Source organism: Lynx rufus, unplaced genomic scaffold (assembly GCF_022079265.1).
Source record: "Lynx rufus isolate CCGP_SWC_20201006 ecotype Redwood Valley unplaced genomic scaffold, mLynRuf1.p SCAF_3, whole genome shotgun sequence".
NCBI classification, from domain to species: Eukaryota; Metazoa; Chordata; class Mammalia; order Carnivora; family Felidae; genus Lynx; species Lynx rufus.
Window position 1 is genome coordinate 58,276,142 of NW_025814845.1, and position 16,967 is coordinate 58,293,108.

A 16,967-nucleotide genomic window follows, 5' to 3' on the forward strand; every position below is an offset into this window, starting at 1 on the left:
CCCTCTCTCTCTGCCCCTCCCCCGTTCATGCTCTGTCCCCCCAATAAATAAATAAATAAATAAATAAACAAACAAACAAACAAACAAACGTTGGAAAAAAAATTTAAAGTAACTGCCAAAACTGTTTTTTTTTTTTTCAAAGTAGTTGTACCATTTTACATTCCCAGTGGAATGTGTATGAGAGTGAGTTCCAGTTCCTCCACATCCTTTCCAGTACTTGATATGGTCAGTCTTTTAAAACTTGAGCCATTCTAATAGGTATGAAATAATATCTCATGGTAATTTTTATTTGTATTTTCGTAATAATAAGCTTTTCATGTGATTTTTTTTGTCATCCATATAACTTTCATCTTTGAAGTGTTTATTCAGATCTTTTGTTCATTTTTACTGTTTTTTTTTCTTATCTTGAGTTGTAAGAATTTTTTATATATTTTAGGTATAAGTCCTTTGCGGTATTAATATCTTCTTCTAGTCTGTGATTTTCCTAACAATGTGTTTTGAAGAACAAAGTTTTAAGTTTTGATTAAGTTCAGTTTGATTTTTTTTTTCTTTTATAATTTAGGCTGTTTCCTATTTGTGAAATCTTTGCCAAATCTGAAATCACTAAGATGTCCTCCTATGTTCTCTTTTAAAACGTCTGTAGTTTTAATTCCTATGATCAGGTCTATGGTTTCTAGTTTTACACTTAGGTCTGTGATTCATTTTGAGCTATTTCTGGACCTTATCCTTTTCCTTACATGGTAAGGTACATGGTCAGCACACTTATCCTTTTCCTTACATGGTAGTGTCTTGATTACTATAGCCTTATAATAATCGTGAAATTATGAAGTGTTAAGTCCTCCAACTTTGTTCTTTTTCAAAATTCTCTTGGCTTTTTTAGGTTTTTTGCATTCCCATATCAGTCTAGAATCAGTTTGTCAATTTCTACTAAAACAGACTGGCTGAGATTTTGATTTGGATTCTGTTGAATCTGTTGATTGATTTGGGGAACACTGACATCTTAACATTTTTGCACCTTCTAAAATTTTTTTTAAATGTTTTTATTATTAGAGAGAGAGCATGAGCAGGGGAGGGGCAGAGCGAGAGAGGGACACAAAATCTGAAACAGGTTCCAGTCTCTGAGCTGTCAACACAGAGCCTGACACGGGGCTTGAACTCACAAGCTGTGAGTTTGTGACCTGAGCCGAAGTCGGACACCCAACCAACTGAGCCATCCAGGCTCCCCAACACTTTTGCAGCTTCTTTTTTTTTTTTTCTTCAATGTTTATTTATTTTTGAGAGAGGGAGACCCAGAATCCAAACGAAGCAGGCTCTAGGCTCTGAGCTGTCAGCACAGAGCCTGACACAGGGCTCGAACACACAAACTGTGAGATCATGACCTGAGCCGAAGTTGGACACTTAACCAACTGAGCCACCCAGGCGCCCACTTTTGCACCTTCTTATATAAGAACATAGTATATATGTTTATACAGGTCTTCCTTTAATTTCTTTCAGTACCATTTTGGAGTTTTCACAGCACAGTTCTTATAGGTCTTATCAAATTTATCCCTAAATCTTTAATAATTTTTGGTGCTGTTTTAAGTGGTATTGTTTTTTAAATTTCAATTTCTAATTGTTCATTGCCTATATATAGAAATGCAGTTAAGTATGTATATTGACCTTTTATCCCATAACTTTGCTAACCTCTCTTTTTAGTTCTAATAGATTTTATAGATTTTTTATAGATTTTTATAAATTAACATAAATTTATCATCTGTAAATAGAGACAGTTTTATTTCTTCCTTTTCAGTCTGTATGCCTTGTATGTTTATTTTTCTGCCTTATGGCACTAAGATCTCCAGTATAATGTTGACTAGAAGCGGTGAAAAAGGGTACTCTTTGCCTCTTTACTGATCTTAAGTGGAAACCATTCAATCTTTTACCATTAAGCATGATGTGAGCTGGTTTTTTGGTGTGTGTGTATGTGTGTGTGTGTTTTAAGATTTTGTTTTTAAGTAATTTCTGCACTCAACATGGCGCTTGAACTCACAACCCCGAGATCAGGAGTTGCATGGTCTACTGACTGAGCCTGCCAGGCACCCCAGCTGGAAGTTTTTGGGGTTTTTTTGATGCTCTTTATCATTCAGTTTTGTGACTCTAAGTATCATTTATATATGTTTACCACTCTAATGTATATGTCCAACCCAAACTTCTCCACTGACATCTGTGCTTATGTTTATCCAACTGCTTGCCTTGATATCACCACTCTAATCTTTATCATGTGTCTCACACTTGACACATCCAAAATGGAACGTCTCTATGTACTCTTAGCTTACTTTTCCACAGTGATTTTCATCTCAGTAAATGGTAAATTTTGTAAAAACTGTTACCACTAAGGTCTAAGCCATCTTTACTGCTTTCCTTGGTTGCTTCCTGTCTCCCTATTTCTCTTGTTCTCAGCACCGCAGCCAAAGCAATCCTTTTAAAACTGAAGTATTTTGTAAGTAATGTAGTTTGAGGGTTCAGAAACATTTAATTCTTTTACTGACACAAGAGCTGATATATCAGAGAAATATTTCCTAGAGTTTTTGAAGGGTGAACCCAGCATATTTGGGTACTTAATCATAAGTATTGAAAACACTTCTACTTTTGCTCTCTTCCTTTTCCTACAAATAATTAGATGCGATCATCACTGTCACTGTTGGGTGGTTTTGTTTTTCCTTTCATCTCCTGGTTTCTTTCCATTTTAAAGTATATTAACATTAAAATCTCACATTAGAAAAGAACTATTTGAGGGCTCTTGACTGTCAGTTCCATTGGTTTTTAGTCACTGCCTGGAGCAATGTGTAGAAAAGGATTAGTTGTGTCTGGCATGGTTGAGGGAACAGGGAGGAGTATATTTACCATGTCTAAATTGCCTGGATAGCATAGGCAGATTTTAAATGATCATTTGCTTTGGCAATTACTGCTTCAGTTTTTAGAGATCTTTTACATTTTTTTGACATTGAAACAATACATAGTTTAATCTAAAGACTGTTAAGTCTTAAGGACAATTATAGAGTCTTTTAAAGAATAAATGTAGGGGAAGATGGCGGCGTAGGACACTGGGATCATCGCATCCTGCTGATCACTTAGACTCCACCTACACCTGCCTAAATAACCCAGAAAACCATCAGAAGCCTAGCAGAATGGATTCTCCGGAGCCAAGTGCAGACGAGAGGCCCACGGAAGAGGCTAGGAAGGGCAGAGAGGCGGTGCATGCTACACGGACTGGAGGGACGGAGCCGGGGCGAAGGGGCAGCCCGCCGGCAAAGCAGAGCCCCCAAGTCTGGCTTGCAAAAGCGGAGGGGCCGGACAGAGTGTGTTCGGACAGCAAGCGGGACTTAACATCTGGAAGGTTATAAGCTAACAGGTCTGCTCGGAGAGCGGGAGGGCTGGAGGACAACGGGAGGGAGAGTTGTTGAACCCTGACGACAGAGCTCAGCTTGGCGGGGAATAAAGGCACTCTCCAGCGCCATCTCCCTTGCCCATCCCCCAGCCAAAATCCCAAAGGGAACCAGTTCCTGCCAGGGAACTTGCTTGCACCTCGCAAACACCCAACGCTGTGCTTCTGCGGATCCATCCCTCCAGTGTCCGGTATGACTCCCTCCCGGTGCCGCAGGGCCCCTCCCGAAGCAGATCACCTAAGGATAAGCGAGCTGAGCCTGCCCCTTCTGCCCCCGTGCACCTTGCTGATCCACCCCAGCTAATATGCCAGATCCCCAGCACCACAAGCCTGGCAGTGTGCAAGTAGCCCAGACAGGCCCCGCCACCCCACAGTGAATCCTGCCCCTAGGAGAGGGGAAGAGAAGGTGAACACCAGTCTGACTGTGGCCCCAGCGGTGGGCTGGGGGCAGACATCAGGTCTGACTGCGGCCCCGCCCACCAATGCAAGTTATTCAAGACAGCACAGGGGAAGTGCCCCGCAGTTCTGCACCACTCCAGGGACTATCCAAAGTGACGAAATGGAAGAATTCCCCTCAAAAAAACCTCCAGGAAATAACGACAGCTAACGAACTGATCAAAAAGGATTTAAACAATATAACAGAAAGTGAATTTAGAATAATAGTCATAAAATTAATCACTGGGCTTGAAAACAGTATAAAGGACAGCAGAGAATCTATTGCTACAGAGATCAAGGGACTAAGCAACAGCCAGGAGGAGCTAAAAAATGCTATTAATGAACTGCAAAATAAAATGGAGATGACCACAGCTCAGATTGAAGAGGCAGAGGAGAGACTAGGTGAACTAGAAGATAAAATTATGGATAAAGAAGAAGCTGAGAAAAAGATAAAAAAATCCAGGAGTGTGAGGGGAAAATTAGAGAACTAAGTGATGCACTAAAGAGAAATAATCTATGCATAATTGGTATTCCAGAGGAGGAAGAGAGAGGGAAAGGTGCTGAAGGTATACTTGAAGAAATAATAGCTGAGAACTTCCCTGATCTGGGGAAGGAAAAAGGCATTGAAATCCAAGAGGCACAGAGAACTCCCTTCCGACGTAACTTGAATCAATCTTCTGCACAACATATCATAGCGAAACTGGCAAAATACAAGGATAAAGACAAACTTCTGAAAGCAGCTAGGGATAAACACGCTCTAACATATAAAGGGAAACCGATAAGACTAGTGGCAGACCTACTGAAACTTGGCAGGCCAGAAAGGAATGGCAGAAAATCTTCAATGTGATGAACAGAAAAAATATGCAGCCGAGAATACTCTATCCAGCAAATCTGTCATTTAGAATAGAAGGAGAGATAAAGGTCTTCCCAAACAAACAAAAACTGAAGGAATTCGTCACCACTAAACCAGCCCTACAAGAGATCCTAAGGGGGATCCTGTGAGACAAAGTACCAGAGACATCGCTACAAGCATAAAACATACAGACATCACAATGACTCTAAACCCATATCTTTCTATAATAACACTGAATGTAAATGGACTAAATGCGCCAACCAAAAGACATAGGGTATCAGAATGGATAAAAAAACAAGACCCATCTATTTGCTGTCTACAAGAGACTCATTTTAGACCTGAGGACACCTTCAGAATGAGAATGAGGGGATGGAGAACTATTTATCATGCTACTGGGAATCAAAAGAAAGCTGGAGTAGCCATACTTATATCAGACAAACTAGACTTGAAATTAAAGGCTGTAACAAGAGATGAAGAAGGGCATTATATAATAATTACAGGGTCTATCCATCAGGAAGAGCTAACAATTATAAATGTCTATGTGCCGAATACGGGAGCCCCCAAATATATAAAACAATTACTTATAAACATAAGCAACCTTATTGATAAAAGTGTGGTAATTGCAGGGGACTTTAACACTCCACTTACAACAATGGATAGATCATCTACACACAGTCAATAAAGAAACAAGGACCCTGAATGATACATTGGATCAGATGGACTTGACAGATATATTTAGAACTCTGCATCCCAAAGCAACAGAATATACTTTCTTCTCAAGTGCACATGGAACATTCTCCAAGATAGATCACATACTGGGTCACAAAACAGCCCTTCATAAGTATACAAGAATTGAGATCATACCATGCGTACTTTCAGACCACAATGCGATGGAGCTTGAAATCAACCACAGGAAAAAGTCTGGAAAACCTCCAAAAGCATGGAGGTTAAAGAGCACCCTACTAAATGAATGGGTCAACCAGGCAATTAGAGAAGAAATTAAAAAATATATGGAAACAAATGAAAATGAAAATACAACAATTCAAACGCTTTGGGATGCAGTGAAGGCAGTCCTGAGAGGAAAATACATTGCAATCCAGGCCTATCTCAAGAAACAAGAAAAATCCCAAATACAAAATCTAACAGCATACCTAAAGGAACTAGAAGCAGAGCAGCAAAGACACCCCAAATCCAGCAGAAGAAGAGAAATAATAAAGATCAGAGAAGAAATAAACAATATAGAATCTAAAATAACAGTAGAGCAGATCAACGAAACCAAGAGTTGGTTTTTTGAAAAAATAAACAAAATTGATAAACCTCTAGCCAGGCTTCTCAAAAAGAAAAGGGAGATGACCCAAATAGATAAAATCATGAATGAAAATGGAATTATTACAACCAATCCCTTAGAAATACAAGCAATTATCAGGGAATACTATGAAAAATTATATGCCAACAAACTGGACAACCTGGAAGAAATGGACAAATTCCTAAACACCCACACACTTCCAAAACTCAGTCAGGAGGAAATAGAAAGCTTGAACAGACCCATAACCAGCGAAGAAATTGAATCGGTCATCAAAAATCTCCCAACAAATAAGAGTCCAGGACCAGATGGCTTCCCAGGGGAGTTCTACCAGACATTTAAAGCAGAGATAATACCTATCCTTCTCAAGCTATTCCAAAAAATAGAAAGGGAAGGAAAACTTCCAGACTCATTCTATGAAGCCAGTATTACTTTGATTCCTAAAGCAGACAGAGACCCAGTAAAAAAAGAGAACTACAGGCCAATATCCCTGATGAATATAGATGCAAAAATTCTCAATAAGATACTAGCAAATCGAATTCAACAGCTTATAAAAAGAATTATTCACCATGACCGAGTGGGATTCATTCCTGGGATGCAGGGCTGGTTCAACATTTGCAAATCAATCAACGTGATACATCACATTACTAAAAGAAAAGATAAGAACCATATGATCCTGTCAATCGATGCAGAAAAAGCATTTGACAAAATTCAGCAACCTTTCTTAATAAAAACCCTTGAGAAAGTCGGGATAGAAGGAACATACTTAAACATCATAAAAGCCATTTATGAAAAGCCCACAGCTAATATCATCCTCAATGGGGAAAAACTGAGAGCTTTCCCCCTGAGATCAGGAACACGACAGGGATGTCCACTCTCACTGCTGTTGTTTAACATAGTGTTGGAAGTCCTAGCATCAGCAATCAGACAACAAAAGGAAATCAAAGGCATCAAAATTGGCAAAGATGAAGTCAAGCTTTCACTTTTTGCAGATGACGTGATATTATACATGGAGAACCCAATAGACTCCACCAAAAGTCTGCTAGAACTGATACATGAATTCAGCAAAGTTGCAGGATACAAAATCAATGTACAGAAATCAGTTGCATTCTTATACATTAATAATGAAGCAACAGAAAGACAAATAAACTGATCCCATTGACAATTGCACCAAGAAGCATAAAATACCTAGGAATAAATCTAACCAAAGATGTACAAGATCTGTATGCTGAAAACTACAGAAAGCTTATGAAGGAAATTGAAGAAGAAATGGAAAAGCATTCTGTGCTCATCGGTTGGAAGAATAAATATTGTCAAAATGTCAATACTACCCAAAGCTATCTACACATTCAATGCAATCCCAATCAAAATTGCACCAGCATTCTCGAAGCTAGAATAAGTAATCCTAAAATTCATATGGAACCACAAAAGGCCCTGAATAGCCAAAGTAATTTTGAAGAAGAAGACCAAAGCAGGAGGCATCACAATCCCAGACTTTAGCCTCTACTACAAAGCTGTAATCATCAAGACAGCATGGTATTGGCACAAAAACAGACACATAGACCAATGGAATAGAATAGAAACCCCAGAACTAGACCCACAAAAGTATGGCCAACTCATCTTAGACAAAGCAGGAAAGAATATCCAATGGAAAAATGACAGTCTCTTTAACAAATGGTGCTGGGAGAACTGGACAGCAGCATGCAGAAGAATGAAACTAGACCATTTTCTTACACCATTCCCCAAAATAAACTCAAAATGGATAAAGGACCTGAATGTGAGACAGGAAACCATCAAAACCCTAGAGGAGAAAACAGGAAAAGACCTCTCTGACCTCAGCCGCAGCAATTTCTTACTTGACACATCGCCAAAGGCAAGGGAATTAAAAGCAAAAATGAACCATTGGGACCTCATGAAGATAAAAAGCTTCTGCACAGCAAAGGAAACAATCAACAAAACTAAAAGGCAATCAATGGAATGGGAAAAGATACTTGCAGATGACATATTGGACAAAGGGCTAGTATCCAAAATTTGTAAAGAGCTTACCAAACTCCACACCCAAAAAAACAAATAATCCAGGGAAGAAATGGGCAGAAAACATGAATAGACACTTCTCTAAAGAAGACATCTGGATGGCCAACATGCACATGAAAAGATGCTCAACATCGCTCCTGATCAGGCAAATACAAATCAAAACCACACTCAGATACCACCTCACACCAGTCAGAGTGGCCAAAATGAACAAATCAGGAGACTAAAGATGCTGGAAAGGATGTGGAGAAACGGGAACCCTCTTGTACTGTTGGTGGGAATGCAAACTGGTGCCGCTGCTCTGGAAAACAGTGTGGAGGTTTCTCAAAAAATTAAAAATAGATCTATCCTATGACCCAGCAATTGCAGTGCTAGGAATTTACCCAAGGGATACAGGAGTACTGATGCATAGGGGCACTTGTACCCCAATGTTTATAGCAGCACTCTCAACAATAGCCAAATTGTGGAAAAAGCCTAAATGTCCATCAACTGATGAATGGATAAAGAAATTGTGGTTTATATGCACAATGAAATACTATGTGGCAATGAGAAAGAATGAAATACGGCCCTTTGTAGCAACGTGGATGGAACTGGAGAGTGTGATGCTAAGTGAAATAAGCCATACAGAGAAAGACAGATACCATATGGTTTCACTCTTATGTGGATCCTGAGAAACTTAACAGAAACCCATGGGGGAGGGGAAGGAAAAAAAAATGAGGTTAGAGTGGGAAAGAGCCAAAGCATAAGAGACTCTTAAAAACTGAGAACAAAGTGAGGGTTGATGGGGGGGGGGGGGGTGGTGGGAGGGAAGGAAGGGTAGGTGATGGGCATTGAAGAGGGCATCTTTTGGGATGAGCACTGGGTGTTGTATGGAAACCAATTTGACAATAAATTTCATATATTAAAAAAAATAAAGAATAAATGTAAATTTGGATGTCACATTCTGATTTTATTGCCAAATAACTTTCTTGTGTGTGTGTGCTGTGTGTGTGTGCGTGTGTGTATATTAAATATACAGGTGATTGGTTTAATTTTGTAATTAAATTATTTAACACAGTAACCTAACGGTCAACAAGGACTGTATGTTCAATAATGTTTTGGGGAGAGAGGGGTTTTTAGGTATAATTTATACACAGTGAAATTTACTCTTTGTGGTTGTATAGTCCTGTGTGTTTTGGCAAATGTATATAATAGTGTAGTCACTATCATATTTGAGATAGAATATTTCCACCACCCTACTAAGCTCCCTCTATCGTAATTAAAAGTTTAATCTAAAAATATCTTTGAAAAGATGTGAAATTTTAGATATCTTTTCTTTGAATATCATATTTAAGCATTTAAAAAGTAACATTCATTTAAATGACATTGAAAGTTATTTTAAAGATAATCTTTCCAGCATAATTGTGATATCACTACCAGCCACATTGTTCCAAGAAAAGTCATTTCTGCTTAGCTCCCTCAACAAAAAGGATACTTTAAAATAACATAACATCATATTGAAGTACTTTATCTTTGAATATTACAGAAGAAAATTCCACAAGACAGAGTGAAGATTTGGGAAGCCAGTTTACAGAAATTTTCATTAAGCAGCCGGAAAATGTTACTCTCCTATTATCTTTATTGGAGGTAAATAAAGAATCTTGCTATTTTTGTCATCTTAATAAGTTTTGGGGTTTTTTGGGGTGTTTTTTTTTGCCTTTTTGGGTATTATTGATGAAGCAACGTATATATACCTTTCCAAGGTTGTGAAATTTGTTGTATCATTGCAAGAGATTAATGTGCATTGTTTTAAGGACTATATAATCTATTAAAATACTGTCTGCTTATTTCAATTTTTATTTTACTGAGTCAGGAACAGTTTAATCAATTTATATTAACTATTTTCTTTTTATTGCTTTTTATTTCTTACATTGCTTTTTTAAAGTTTGCTAAACTATGTTTGTTTTTGGTACCACTGTTAGTTGAAAAAAATGTTTTTCTTGAAAATGTGAATTACATATGTTAAATATTTTAAATTCTTAAATTGCAGGAGTTTGATTTCCATGTCCGCTGGCCTGGTGTGAAGCTTCTTACTTCTCTTTTAAAACAGCTAGGGCCTCAGGTGCAGCAAATCATTTTAGTCAGTCCCATGGGTAAGTGACTCATCTTCCTTACATAATTTTGATTTAAAAGTGAGGATCGTTCCTAAAGAGGGAGACTGAAATGATGTGTTAATAAATGGTTTATAATTTCAATCACTATTTGTATTTTTGATCTGCCCGTATTTTTCACATGATTATATGTTCTAGGTGTTTCGAGATTGATGGACTTATTAGCAGATTCCAGGGAAGTTATACGTAATGACGTAAGTTAAATTCAAAAAAGAAGTCTAAGAATATGCAGCTTGTTTTCTTTTCTTTGCAAGTGAAATCTTTGTTGATCCTCTTTTAGAGTCGTAAGTTAGATTTGGAAAATTGGGGTATTGGCCAATCTTTTAGACCTTTTTAAGTTGTATACAAGACCACGTTATTTCTTTGTTTCCTGCCTATCCAGTATTTTGACTTAGATGATTTTGGTATGCAAATTTATGTGTTCCACAAGTTTAGGATTTCTTTCATCCTCTTCTCAAAAGTTATATTGACACCAAACTCTGCCTCCAGAAAGAGTAAGGGAAACCTCCCTAGACATTTAACTGTGTAAATTTAAAGCCTTGTGTTTGGAATCCTCACCCTCATTTGACTGAATATGCATTTCAAAGGATTTTCCTTGTAATCATCATTTAACTATAGAGCATGATTTGCTCTGGAGTTATTTTCAATTCTGATTTATTTATTTGCATATATGTTTGAATATTTTGTATTGATGTAGTGTTTTTTTGTTGTTGCTGTTGCTTAAACATTTTTCAGTGGTTGTTATCTATAACTTGGTCAAGACTGTAATACTTTTTTTTTTTTCAAGTTTATCCATTCTCTTCTTGAGAGGGACAAAGAGAGCACAAGAGGGGGAGGAGCAGAGAGAGAGAGAGAGAGGGAGAGAGAAAATCCCAGGGAGGCTCAGCACAGTCAGCACAGAGCCCAACGTGGGGCTTAAGCCCTGAAACTGTGAGATGATGACCCGAGTCAAAATCAAGAGTCGGATACTCAACTGACTGAGCCACCTAGATGCCCTTACTTTTTTTTTTTTATTTTTTTAAAGACTGTAAGTAATCTCCACACCCAACATGGGGCTCACACTTACAATCCTGAGATCAGGAGCCTCATGCTCTACTGACTAAGCGAGTCAGGCACCCCTAAGCTGTAATACTTTAGACAGCAATTGGAAAAATCTTTTAAAATTAAAGTCTAGAGCTAGGAGAGCATATCAATCTAATTCAGTCTCCATATTGACACTGAGAAGCCCAAGACTCATGGAAACCAAATGATTTGTTATTTGTTAATAATGTCTGTTCATCTGTGTATTAGTGGTACCTGGTCTGTGCCTTTCTCATCCTAAGTGCTAGCAAATAGATACCATTTGGATTGCTCTTAGCTTCACAACCGGTTAGTGGCAAAGCAGAGACAAAAGTAAAGTGCTCTTGACTTCTAGTCCATATACACAGTGTTTTTAGCTTTGTATTTAACATTTTGCGTTATGTATGTCAACGCAGTATGATAAGGGCTGAAATTATGTAACTCATGAAAGGTACATTTTTAAATCTCTATTACTCTTTCAAGAATTGTCTTATTTAAATCTATACCCATCTACTTAGGAATTTGAAATGTCTTTCTTTCACTAAAATATTACTATACATCTTAAACTTGATGTTATTGTTCTATTCTTCTTTCGGCCCTCAGTATAAATATGATGATTCCATAGAAACCTTTTTAAATTTTTTTTAACGTTTATTTATTTTTAAGAGAGCATGGGTAGGGGAGAGGCAGAGAGAGAAGGAGACACAGAATCTGAAGCAGGCTTCAGGCTCTGAGCTGTCAGCACAGAGCCTGATGCGGGGCTCAAACCCACGAACTGTGAGATCATGACCTGAGCTGAAGTCAGACACTTAACCAACTGAGCCACTCAGGCCCCTCCTCCCCGCCCCTTTTTTAAAAAATATTTTGGTTTTATGTAATCTCTAGACCCAACATGGGGCTCGAGCTTACAATTCCGAGATCAAGAGTCACATGCTCCACTGACTGAGCCAGTCAGGCACCCCATCATATAAACCATTTAATAGAAATCCTCTCTTCATGGATCACTATTAATATCATTACCATTTATTTTCATTTTCAAATAGAATTTGTGTGTATGTGTATAACTGCATTAGCTTGGTCCTTAAATATAAGATTTCCTTTAATTCCCTACTCTTTTTTCCTGCTTTTACCTTTATTCTTAGTTGTTATTTATTGATTTAAAAAAAATTTTTAATGTTTATTTATTTTTGAGCAGGGGGTGGGGGTGGTGGTGGTGAGGAACAGAGAGAGGGAGACACAGAATCTGAAGCAGACTCCAGGCTCTGAGCTGTCAGCACAGAGCCTGATGCAGGGCTTGAACCCACAAACCGTGAGATCATGACCTGAGCCGAAGTCAGATGCTTAACTGACTGAGCCACCCAGGCACCCCGGTTTTTATTTGAGACAGATAAAATTCTCTGTTTATGTTGTTTTTCATTAATTTTACGATTAGGGATTAAGTTACATTTTTGTTGTAACATCTAGATTCTTGTTTTGTTTATTAAAGTTTATTTTATTCTGAGAAAGAGAACCAGTGGGGGAGGGCAGAGAGAGAGGAGGACAGAGGATCCAAAGCCGGCTCTGCACTGACAGCACAGAGCCTGACGCAGGGCTCAAATCACTAGTCGTGAGATGAAGACCTGGGCGGAAGTCAGATGCTTAACCAACTGAGCCACTCAGGCGCCCCTGTAAATTTATATTCTTGAATTCACAATTTCATATCATTACTATTGTGAAGCACATACAGAGATATCCCTGTGACATATAATCAAGCCCAGTTTTCTTATGCCACAATTAAAGCTAAGTAAAGATGGATGACTGTGTAAGAATTGTATGTTTATGTTGTGCAGTGAAAAGAATTAGGAATTGGTAGACATAGATTCCAGTCTAGGCTCGGTCTCTTTGAGATCTATAATCTTAGGGAGGTATCTTGCTCACCTCTGTCCTTGTTTTCCCTATCTATAAAGTGAAAGAGTTGGACTTGTGAAATTCCTGCACTTCTAAAATTCTGTGGTTTTACATGTCTTAAAAAGATTGTTCTCTACTTAACATGTTATCTTTTTTCTCCATAAGGGTGTGTTACTACTACAGGCACTAACAAGAAGCAATGGAGCCATCCAGAAAATTGTTGCTTTTGAAAATGCTTTTGAGAGACTACTGGACATTATTACAGAGGAGGGGAACAGTGATGGAGGTATAGTATGAGAAGATTGATTTAAAGAGATTCCTTTTGTGCTCACAAAATTGTTAACTTCTAGGGAATGCAATTAGAGGGAAAAATGAGAACTCATACTTTATATTCTTTCTTTCATTATGGTTTGTTGAGTATGGATTTCTTCCTATTTCTATTTGATATTTGTTAGGCTTCTGGAATCTAGGTGATATCTTTCATCATTTCAAATTTCAGCTCTCTCTCTCTTCAAATACTGCTCTATTTTCTCCTATCTTTCTAAACTCAGAATCAATTCTCTGTCATCTGATTTGGCTTTCACTTTATCTGTCTTACTTTCTCTTTTGTGTTTTCCATCTTTTTGTCTTTCCAATCTTTATTCTGTATTATTTCTTCTTTAAAAAAAATTTTTTTTTAATGTCTATTTATTTTTGAAAGAGAGAGAAACAGAACACAAGTGGGGGAAGGGCAGAGAGAGAGGGAGACACAGAATCTGAAGCAGACTCCAGGCCCTGAGCTGTCAGCATGAGCCCGACATGGGCTTTGAACCCCCAAACTGTGAGATCATGACCTGAGCTGAAGTCAGATGCTTAACCAACTGAGCCACCCAGGCGCCCCCCCAGATTATTTCTTCTGACCTGTTTTCTGTTTCATCAATACTCTCTTCACCTATATTTATTTATTTATTTTTAAGTTTTTATTTAAATTCTAGTTAATGTACAGTTGAATATTAGTTTCAGGTGTACAGTTTAGTGATTCAAACACTTCCATACAACACCTGGTGCTTATCACAAGTGCACTCCTTCATCCCCATCCCCTGTTTCACCCACTCCCTCCACCCATCTTCCTTCTGGTGACCAGTTTGTTCTCTATAGTTAAGAGTCCATTTCATGGTTTGCCTCTCTGTTTTTTTCCTGTGCTCATTTGTTTTGTTTCTTAAATTCCACAATTGAGTGTAGTCCTATGATATTTGTCTTTCTCTAACTTATTGTGCTTAGCATAATACTGTCTACCTCCATCCACATTGTTGCAAATGGCAAGATTTCATTCTTTTTGATGGCTTAGTAATACTCCATCGTGCACGTATATATGTGTGTGTATACACATACACACACACACACACACACATATATACATACATGTATACATGCATACCATATCTCCTTTATCCATTCATCAGTTGATAGACACTTTGGCTGTTTCTGTAGTTTCACTGTTGTAGTAGATAAAGCTGCTGTAAACTTTGGGGTGTGTGTGTCCTTTTGAATTAGTATTTTTGTATTCTTTGGGTAAATACCTAGGAGTGCAATTGCTGGGTTGTAAGATAGTTCTGTTTTTAACTTTTTTGAGGAACTTCCGTATTATTTTCCAGAGAGTCTGCACCACTATTCATTCCCATCAACAGTGTAGGAGGATTCCCCTTTCCCTGTATCCTCACCAACACCTATTGTTTCTTGTGTTGTTTTTAGCTATTCTGACAGGTGTGAGTTAATATCTCATGGTAGTTTTAATTTGTATTCCCTTGATGGTGAATGATGTTGAGCATCTTTTCATGTGTCTGTTAGCCATCTGTATGTCTTTGGAAAAATGCCTATTCCTGTCTTCTCTTTTTTTAATTGGATTATTCATTTTTTTGGGTATTGAGTTTTATAAGTTCTTTATTTTGGATACTGACCCCTTATCGGATATGTCATTTGCAAATATCTTCTCCCATTCAGTAGGTTGCCTTTTAGTTTTGTTGATTGTTTCTTTCACTATGCAGAAGCTTTTTATTTTGATGACAAAAGCAGAAATAAACAATTGGGACTCTTATCTTCACTTGTATTTAATCTGCTGTTAAACATGTCTATTGAGAGATTTTCCCTCCCATTTTTATTGAAACATAGTTACCTACAACACTGTTATCAGTTTAAGGTGTACAGCATGATTTGACTTAACATACTGTGAAATATAAGATTAGTTAATATCCATCCGTTGAATTTTTTTAAGATTTTATTATTTTTTTTAAGTAATCTCTACACTCAACATGGGGCTCAAACTCAACTCCAAAAGCAATAGTCACATGCTTTTGCAACAGAACCAGCCAGGCTGTTGAATTTTTAATTTCTTTTTTCTAGAGGTTCTGTTTTGTTCTTTAGCAAACTTGCTGTGTAATTTTCTTTTATAATTTCCTTTTCTTTGCAGATATTTTCAACTTACCTTTTATTTCTTTGAATGTAGGAAACCATTATTTTATAGTCTCTGTCTGATAATCCCAATATTTTTAAGTCTTTGTGGATTTGGAACTTTTGCTCTGTTTTGCTTTGGTTCTTATGCATTGTATAATATTTTCTGGGTCCATGATTATCTTTGATTATGTGTTGTGTTTTACTTAACAGAATTAATTCATAATAATTTGAAGCCTAGGATGGAGGTAATTTCTTTTAGAGAAAACATGCTCATTTCTGCCAGGCCCTGGGAGTGCAATTTATCTGGGATCACCTTAATCGAGGTTTAAGGTCTGAGAGTTCCTAGACCACTCAGGCAATTCAAACCCAGGATACAAGATCTATCTGGACTAGTTAACTTTTGGTTGTTCTCACCCTGAGGATATAGCCATTTAAAGTCTCAGCTTATTAGTGGAGAGTTTTATATTAGATTTCTTTCCCACTTTGTATATGCTCTTCGCTTTGATTTATTTTCCCTCTGCCCTGTAAGTTTGTCACAATGAAAGTTTTATATTTTCTAAGGTCGTGAAATGTACTTCCAGTCAAAAGGTATTTATACTTGCTTACCTCACTAAGATATTCACTTTCTTATCAATGTTAGCCTGCTAAACTGTTAACTCTTCATTGCTCCTGAGGCTTTTTTTGTTTTTAATTCAGCATTTTTAGTTGTTTTTAAGGAGAGGTTGATCCAAAAACCTAGCACTAGGGTTGGAGGAGAAAATTAGTTTATTTGCATTGACTGGACTGGGATTAGCAAGTAGAGTGGTAGTGTAGTTGACAGTTGGCTATATTACCCTGGAGGGGAGGGCCAGCCTGGATATAAAGATTTGAGTGTCTAGGGCCACCTGGGGGGCTCAGCTGGTTGAGTGTCCAACTTCTCATGGTTCATGGGTTCAAGCCCCACATTGGGTTCTGTGCTGACAGCCCAGAGCCTGGAGCCTGCTTCGGATTCTGTGTCTCCCTCTCTCTCTACCTCTCCCCTGCTCATACCCTGACTCTCTCTGTCTCTCAAAAATAAAAAATTTAAAAAATTTAAAAAAGATTTGAGTGTCTAGAATATGATGATAGATGAAACAAAGATAAATGAGATAAAAGATTAGATGAGTCAGCCAGGGTAAGGAATGAGAAGGGAAGTGCTAAAGCAGAACCTAAGTTATACTAATAGTGAAGGGATGGTAGAGGAGCAGGTATTGGCAAAAGAGACTGAGAAGAAACAGGCTGAGAAACAAGAGGAAACCCGCTGTAGAGAGGGTCCAGGGAGTGGGTAGCATTGTTAGAAGCTGCTGGGTTGTCAAACAAGGTAAGGGCAGAAATGTACCTTTGAGATGTAGAACATGGACATCATTGATGACGTTG

At 37.9% G+C, this 16,967-nt stretch overlaps 1 protein-coding gene across 2 annotated transcripts in view; it reads left to right on the top strand.

Moving 5' to 3' along the window:
• USO1 (USO1 vesicle transport factor) overlaps nt 1–16,967 on the top strand; it is a 95,991-nt gene that overhangs the window by 39,252 nt on the left and 39,772 nt on the right. For both annotated transcript variants that reach the window (XM_047090793.1, XM_047090794.1), the window contains exons 5-8: nt 9,572–9,672; nt 10,076–10,178; nt 10,335–10,390; nt 13,308–13,428. In XM_047090793.1, the coding sequence (XP_046946749.1) occupies nt 9,572–9,672; nt 10,076–10,178; nt 10,335–10,390; nt 13,308–13,428 (381 nt within the window). The remainder of the gene's footprint in view (nt 1–9,571; nt 9,673–10,075; nt 10,179–10,334; nt 10,391–13,307; nt 13,429–16,967) is intronic.